Source organism: Triticum urartu, chromosome 7 (assembly GCF_003073215.2).
Source record: "Triticum urartu cultivar G1812 chromosome 7, Tu2.1, whole genome shotgun sequence".
NCBI classification, from domain to species: domain Eukaryota; kingdom Viridiplantae; phylum Streptophyta; class Magnoliopsida; order Poales; family Poaceae; genus Triticum; species Triticum urartu.
In genome coordinates, this window is record NC_053028.1 from 387656561 (window position 1) to 387665356 (window position 8796).

Genomic DNA, 8796 nt, shown 5'->3' on the forward strand with positions numbered 1-8796 from the left:
GTACTTTAATTTGTTGAGATTTCAAATGAGGTTGCAAGAATTAGAAGGGAATTCAGATGTGGCTGGCATAGCTTTTTTTAAGAAACTAGAACAATGCCCGTGCGTTACAACGGGATATAAATATTCTAGTACGTTAGTTTGTGGTTTATCTGTCAATAATAATGCGATTGTGCAAATAAATGTTCATCAAATTCTAACCGTGAATTATCTTATATTTTGAGTAGTAGTTTGGTAAGGAAATTAAAGTGAAATTAGTTCAGAAGGCAAGTAAATTAAGGTGATTGATTATCATATACATGGAAGGTTGGATAAAGGGACGGTGGGAAGAAATGTGAAATGGAAACCTTACATTCTTTTTAAGTAGTAAAGATTTCTATATTTAGTTATCTCAAGATATATACGATGTCATATTTGTCTATTGAGACAAGACACGTGCATGTTTACTACTATCTTCATCCGGAATTAGATAATGCTCGAACGGCTGGATACATCTGTTTGAGCGCCAACTAATTCCAGAAGGAGGGAGTAGGAGCGAGCAAGTCCTTGATTTTGCAAAGAACAATTGTCACTGTAGGCTGCTTTCAAAGCGGCTGTCCCATAGACAAGAAAGCATGCAAATCAAAAGTGCATGATTTCAACTAGTTTCCAATGTAGCGTGTCTCCCTGGTTATTTGGATTTTGGTTTTATGCACTCACGGACATGCTTTCCATTAGTTTCAATATAGCATGTCTCTCTGGTTATTTGGCTTTTGGTTTTATGCACTCTTGAAACAAGAAAGAATTGAACCAACCAATTTGCATGGTGAGTATTTAATATTGCTACCTTTTTGAATTCTACCTCATGAAAACTCTCAGGATAATGACCTATGGTTTTCATAGAGGATAGTTGCGAGGTAAGAAAAGGATTCTTGGTGCATCTACTCATATTGAGAATGAAGCCGTAGACAACATGAATCCTTGATGTTGCACAAGAACTTGTTAGTGTATCATGACATACTGAGATAATTAGGCGTCTTTACTCTATGCATATGATGCTAGATCGTGAATATAGGGTCGCAATTAATTGAGATGTGTGTTGCATGTGCACGCTCACTATATTCTTTTGTATGAAACTGCAACTAAAATAAGCAATTAGAGAACAAATAATGTTATCTCAAATACATGCTATGGCAAATATATTTTAGTACCGCCGTGTATGAAAATCTCATCTCATATGGCTCAAGCAGCAACACAAAATTTTCAACGAATATTAGGAAGCATCCTGACCAATAAAGGGGCGCAGCTGAACAACAAGAGAATAACAAGATTATAACGTAATGAGAATGAGAAAAGATAGGAGGCATAGAGATGAAACTATCACAGAGCTGTAGATTATGGAATGTTATTGATGCATAAATCCGTCCCTTCTTACGGCTAAAACACTAGTAGAAGGGAACATCATTCACAACACGATGCAGGTACCACTAAAACTCGACAGCATTTATGATAGACGGGTAAACCAAAAGGAGATGAGAAGGCCACTAAAACTGAACAGCATTCACGACACAACACAAGTAAAAAATAAAGAGAAGAAAACAAGAAAGAACACGGAAGCAAGGATCCACGAACAAGAATTTTGGAACTATGATATTGAAACTATAATAACCTAAGTGGAGGCGAAATAAGGACTATCATGTTCACAACTGAAGCAGCAGCAGCCCACGCCTGAACTCGAATCGGCATCTTTTTCCCTTCTCAACTCCAGACGAGCATCAAATCATAGCTGCTCCAAACTAGTAAATGGCAGAAGATAAATCAACTGCTCTCCTCCACAGGACCTTTAGTTTTGTTTGCGTTGCTTTCTTCGGCCTTGATGGTAGCTGTCTGTGCATCATTCATTGAGATGGCACCATCACGTTTGTTATCGCTTTTCTCAATTTCTTTCAGCTGGACACTCCGAGAAAATGAGTCCGCGATATGAGTAACAGAATTCCCTACAGCCTTAGCGTCTGTTGGCTTCAGGGACTCTGCGCTGCCAGGCTGCTGCTGACGTCTATTTTCCTTCAAGGCTTTCTCCCGTTGCTCATAGAAGTAGAAGTCCTCCACAATGCTTGTCTCGGCCTCATGATTCTTGAATATGCTTAGCATCTGGAGACCATACTCTAGCTTGACCTGCATGAGTTGTTCATTTGGTTAACATATCCTCTCTTTTCAAGTATTCCCCATAAAAACTCGATTGTTTTTACCTCCTGGGTGTCCCTGCTATTTGTTACAGGTTTGTTGTCATTATTCTCAAGTGTGATGTGCCGGAGTAGGGTGTTTGGGACATCCTTAATAATGTGCCACTTCACAGGAAACTGGCCACTCCACTTGTCTTGCTGCCAATAATCAACACTTCTGTCGAAGTCAACAGGTCCAATCATCTCAGCAACACCACAGAACTGACCACTGCCATTAACCTATAAGCAGTTATGAATCAGAATAAATTTCACATCTCTAAAGACACAAACCATGTACTCCCTCTGTAAACTAATATAAGATGTTTCAGATCACTATCTAAAACGTCTTATATTAGTTTACAGAGGGAGTACATAGATCCAATGCATCATTCTCAGCCTCATCTTTACATCAACACAAACATATAAACTATAAAAAGAAAGGGGCTGGTCTTACCGAGAAGAACAAGAAAACACGGCAATGGTCTTCTTTCTGTTTGGCCGCACGATAAGCTGAATCCAGCTTTCTATTGCCACTAGCTGTGCTGGCCCAAACATTGTACTTAATGCTCCGATGTACATGGTCCTCCGTGTATGATTTAATTACAAAAAAAATCGCATCCTTGTACTCCGTGGCAAAATCAGGACAATTGTACAGTTCACTGTCAATAAGTTGAGTGGTTTTCTCGCTTTTGTCATCTACTAAAGAATTCTCTCTGTCTTGTTTCTTTGGTTTTGCAGCACGTGGGCCACGGTTTTGCTCATTCAGAAACTCCAGCGCACCATTCTGGATATTGAATGGCATGCTCCCCCTTTGTTGACTGGAGTTGTAGTCGAAATTATTAAATCTACGACCAGCAGAACCCCAATTAGGAGTAATGCCTCCATATTTACTAGCTTGTTGGCGTGCCTTGTAGGATCCAGAATTATACATTGATCCATGCTGCTGCAAATAACATGCATAGTCAATACTGGACATTTCAGGGCACAGTAAGCTTAACAAATAACCAAAGTTGAGGTCCAATAATAACTGCCCCATTTTTACTGAACTGAACGTGTCCAGGGAAGCTTGTGCAAACAGTCCAAATTGCATGACAACATACCATTCCAGAAACCAATGGTGCATTCCCTTGCCCAAATAATCCCGGAGCATTGTTTGGTTGTGTTGCCGCTGCGGAAGAAACTCACAATTAGTTTGAAATGGCTCTGACCGATCTATCACAACAACACATATTGCTTCCAGTCAATATACTTTTGCCTGGAATAATACCGGAGACTGAAAGGTACAGAACTTACCTCTGTTGTATGACTCAAATGGTTGGTGGTACACAGTTGTGGGTGAATAGAGAAGACCATCAGGAAGAAAGTACTCTTGCTGAAGCATAGGGTCTCCTTGAGACATTCCAGTACTAGAATTTGAGTATCCCATACTAAGAGAAGCCGGTGGCTGATAGTAAGGACATGAGAAGGGGAAGTGCATAGGGGAATAGGACTGGCCCTCTCCAACAGTTGCAACAGGAGAATAAGCTCCATACATCATTTGGGGGTTGTTCGCATACCCAGGAGATAGCATGATTGACTAGTTAACATTGTATAATTACATCAGCAAAAACACTTGGAAACATAAGTAAGAAAGTAAAACAAGTTCAACAGCCAGCTACTTACAGGTGACGCAGAATGGAGTCCTTCCATACTCACATAATAGGGATACTCTTCCCATTGCCCTGAAGGATTGATGTATCCTACAGAAGATCAAAATAATATTCAAAATAAAAAAAGCATTCCATGAAAAGGATATACCAAATAATCTACCATCTAACCTCGTAAGAATCAAGATATAACACTTCAATAGGACTTCATATTACTACCTCTGTAACTAAATATAAGACATCTTATATTTAGTTACAGAGGTAGCAGTGGTGAACAAAGAAGACCAGTGAAGCAAAAAAATCAATTGTATGGATAGTAAAAAACAAATATAGTGGGCAACAATGCAAACTTGACCCTTTAGGCCCCGCTTGGATTAGCGTTTTCAATCGTATTCGGACAGTTTAGGATACACGCCTAGACTGGTGGTTTTGTTTCCAGGTGGAAAATTAGCTATGACCGGTAATTTACATCTGTAGAATAAATACAGGTGTAGGAATTTACACCCATTCCAAGCATGGGCCTTAGTGTTCTGGGTATGTATTTTGCCCTCTCCAATGTGCAAATGATGCTTAGAATATGTATAAGTATCAGCATTATTAGTACACAGAAAATAATAGCAATCTAACCTCCAGAATAGACTGTCTGTGGCTGTGGTGCATACACATTGGTCTGGTAGACATAAGGCTGTTCTCCACCTTTTCCCAAAAAATTAGCCTTCTCCTGTGCACCTTTTGGTGACTTTAAGGAGGTAGAGCCACGCGCATCAGTAGCACTTGTTTTCTCAGCTGTAATAGAAATAATCTGATGCAACAAAGATCAACTATCAGTAATATTTCAATGTTTGCACAGAAGGGGAGAAAATAAACTGTACAGGCACATTACCTGCTCTTTGGTATTTACACTCTTGGAGGGGTTATTATCGACTACAATTTCTGATTGCAGCAGAATTGTGCAATCTACAAAAAGGAAGGCGCATGCACACATAAGCTGAAAAGGGGAATTTCCAGAAAGTTTTGCCATGGTACATACTGAAATTGCATCATATAAGCCAGAGAATTGTACGACCAACATGCTAAAGCACTCTTTGATTGACAGGTATTTCACATGAGACAGATTGCTTAAGTTATTGAGAGGAAAAAACTGCAAACCTAAAGACACATGCAAAAAAAGAGTGCTTGTACTTCTGAAGCAATTACCAGCAACCTCTTATCAAATTATTTACCATTGGTCACACCCATGTCCTTTGCTCAAGACACCCATGTGACTGTAAAATAGCTTTGTGATGCTCAGTGTATCAGTAGCAAAACTAATTAATTCAGTGAACCACCAAACTCAAATTTCAGGCAGGCTTAAAAGTACTTATGAGCCTTTACCACACAAAATCTGTTAGCAACGAGTAGAGGCGATTGTCGAGCTAATACATCCTATACCATGTTGCTCATTTGCTATATCCGCAGCTGGCAAAAAGGCACTAATCTCCGGACCCCTACACGGGGCACCGTGCAGACAGCAATTCAGCACAACCAAGTTGTTATTGGAGGAATTCCTCCCTTGCAGCGGTAGGTGCGTACCCCAAACGTGCTAATTCTCGGTAAACAAACCACAATTACGCGCTCCGGTTTAGGGTTACAACCAACACCCTCGTAGCACCGCGAGGTCTGGAGCAGAAGAAGGCTCCAGACAAACAGGAGTGTAAATTCGTCCTCAATCACTCCCGGCGAGGGAAGCACGGGGACGAATTGGAGCTACCAAAGCAAAGATAGGGCTTACCGACGAATCCGGACGGATCTCCTCCGCTCAACGCCATGTTCCGGCAGATTGGGCGAGGAGGAGAGAGACGAAGCAGGAGAGAAAAGATGGGCTAGTGTAGCTACGTGCTCCGGCTGGAGGAGACACGGAGGCCGTCGGTGGTCGGCGAGGAGAGGTTTCCTTCCACCGTCAGGTTTGACGCTGGTGAGTACGCGAGACGAGGAGGAAGAGGTCCGGCCACGCTAATCATCGCGGGCTTTAAAAACCGGACATGTGCCGGCTTGTTCTGTCCGGGAAAATATCTAGTGCTATCTTAGGTGCTACCGTGATATGAACTTCTGGACCGTCGGATTTTCAGATCGGATGGTTCTCAATGACTCTGCAATATTTCCAAAAAAATCTTCCAAAGAGTCCAAAAATTGCGCGTAGGTCTAGCGGGTCCAACAACTATCAAATGCCATCCAATCTAAGAATCCGACGACCCAGATGCTTGTATCACGGTAGCATTTAAGTCTCGGTAGCACCAGATTACTGTTCTCCCGCACAATCCCGGTTCGTTTTGTGAAAGTAAAACCTGCCTCGCAGGTCTCACTCATGTATATGTACCAAACGAAAAATGTGAAAAAACTACTTACTCCCCCAATAAAGAAAAATGTCGGACGTCACTTTGGCAGCAGTTGCATCGTCGTTCGTTGGGGTTGGGTGATGCCGGCACATGATGGTGATGAGGGGTAGGGTTTCAATGTGGTTGCATGTAGTCACTGCGGCGGGAAAGGACACAACAGCACATCTGCGATTTTTTCGGTGTTACGGTGGCAAGCATCGTGGCTTAGGCCGAAAGATCATCACACAGGGCATTTGGCGGCCACGACAATTTTTTCTTTATTAGGGGCAATTTTTCCTCATTTTTGTTGTGCTCCTCCTTTTGCTTGTGTCCATGTAGGATTTTTGCCATGTCCAGGGTGTGGGTATTTGTAATTCTCGTCATGCCCCATTATGCAGCTTGGTTACTTTTGTCATTTTCAAGTATGTGTTGTGTGTTATACCTGCATTGCCATGATTTTGTGTCTTTTGCTTTCATTGCAATATTTGACATAGTCATTTTGGATGTGATATTTGTTACACATTTGACATGATTTATTTAATGAATTGTTTAATTTGTTGTCATGTCGTAATGAATGTGGTAGCTTTTAGACCCGGTCCTAGAGCAAGGCGAGCGGGGCGGACGCCCCGAGCCCCAAAACTAAGTGGCCCATCCCAGATACGTACATGTACTTATACTACTCTTCATTCTAATTCTAATGGCAATGTGCGTATTAAAAATCTAGAACGAGGCCCAGGCTTATGTCGGCTAGTACAGAGAGATGTTGGAGTGTACACACCAGGACGAATCACCTTGCCCTAGAAAAACACCAAGAGGCATCGCCGCATCTTCCATTTCTTTTTTTGCAGGACCGCATCCTCAATTCGACACCAACGTCGTCGGGTAGGTATGTTTGCATGTTTGTCTTTCTTCGTCCCAACGAGTAGCTACTTTACGTTTCTGATTCTATACTTGTCCCAATTTGTCCGATTGTTTCTACTCTCTAATCTCTAGTTTCTCGATCGGGTCGCTGATACGTCTCCAACATATTTTATAATTTTTATTGTTTCATGTTGTTATATTATTAATTTAAATGTTTTATATACATTTACTAGTAACTTTATATTTTTTTTGGACTAACCTTTTGACATAGTGCCCAGTATCAGTTACTGTTTTTTGCTTGTTTTATTTACTTTGTAGAATATCAATACCAAACGAAGTCCAAATACGACGAAACTTTTTGAAGATTTTTTCTGCCCGGAAGACACCCAGAGAACCAAAGGAGCACACGAGAGGAGGCATGTGGGTCCCACTAGGCACCAGGGCGCGTGAGGGGCCCCAGGCGCGCCCTGGTGGGTAGTGGAGCCCAGGAGCACCCTGTTGACCTACTCCCGCCTCTATAAATACTCTAAAATCCCAAAACCCCTAGGGGAGTCGAGGAAATACTGTTTTCGCGCCGCAAGTTCTAGAACAAAGAGATCCAATCTAGAGGCCTTTTCCGACACTCTGCCTGATGCGGAGCATCCTAAGGTCATCCCCATGGACCTACCATCGTCTCATCAAGTGCCTACCGGACCCATGACTCGATCACGTGCAAAAGCCTTTGAAACCGAGGTGACATCTCTCCTCTCACAATTCCACTTCGATGTGCATGAAGCATTGCTACTACCTCATATGGATACTTTGTGCATACTCAGGTACAATGGAGAAGCTAAGGAGTAAGGACAAGGAGAAGAGAAAGATGGACGAGAAGACGGAGAAGAAGAAGGGATGCAGGAAAAGTCCCAGCCAACGGACGACCGGCCGGGACCGGACGTCCGGCGCCTGAAGCCTCAGCCGAACCCCAGCGAGCGGACGTCCGGCCCAGACCGGACGACCGGTGCCCCTGCACCAGAAGTGAACGAGCGGACGTCCGGTCCGGACCGGACGACCGGCGCACCAGCACCCGAGCCAACATCAGCGGAAATCCGGAGCTACCGGACGTCTGGCACTCCCATCACAGAGCAGAACCAACGGACGACCGGAGGACACCGGACGTCCGGCAGCTCCTGAGACACCGGACGACCGGTCCCCAACGGACGTCCGGTACCTGGCTGCGTCCAGATTCGGGCCCGAGGCCCATGTACCCCTACTTTCGCCCTCATTTGCACCTAGACTATAAATAGACCTCTCCCACCTCCTAGCTAGGGTTAGCGTTGGTTTAGCTCATACTTTGAGATAGAGCTTCGCTCATCCATACCGATCTCCTCCACGAGAGAGACCGCGGCCCCTCTTCGGAGAAGATCAACTTGGATTCAAGACCCCCTCTTGGGTGGCCCCATCAAGACCTCCTTCTAGGAGAAGAAGCGGTTACTTGTATCATCCTTTGTTGACCTTGGATCATCGTGTATCTCTTTGTGTTTCGAGGATCTAGCACATGTGTAATCGAATCTTGTTGGTTTGAGTGATTCTCTCGTGTTTTCCCTCATGAATCCCCCTCGTGTTCTTCGTGTTTCTCTTTGGGATCCGCTCCTTTCGTGAAAGATCGGCCATTTAGGGTTTCACCCTACATCATCTTGGTATCATGAGCAAGGTTGATCACGATTTCGGAGCCCCCCTCTTCGTTTTTCTAGCTTGATT

General features: G+C 43.3%; 1 protein-coding gene across 2 annotated transcripts; it reads right to left on the reverse strand.

The window, feature by feature from the left end:
• Positions 1-1342: 1342 nt before the first annotated feature.
• Positions 1343-5868, reverse strand: LOC125525811 (YTH domain-containing protein ECT1-like). 2 transcript variants are annotated; one of them, XM_048690814.1, is made up of 9 exons: positions 5616-5868; positions 4728-4801; positions 4472-4646; positions 3861-3937; positions 3492-3774; positions 3299-3366; positions 2653-3138; positions 2226-2438; positions 1343-2151 (listed from the first exon to the last, which is right to left on the reverse strand). In XM_048690814.1, exons 1-9 carry the CDS (start codon positions 5650-5652, stop codon positions 1795-1797), a joined length of 1770 nt encoding a protein of 589 aa, XP_048546771.1. In that variant the 5' UTR covers positions 5653-5868; the 3' UTR covers positions 1343-1794. The 2 variants fall into 2 exon arrangements, with proteins under 2 accessions (XP_048546771.1, XP_048546770.1); XM_048690813.1 differs by having other exon boundaries at positions 2653-3141.
• Between the last annotated feature and the right edge of the window lie 2928 nt (positions 5869-8796).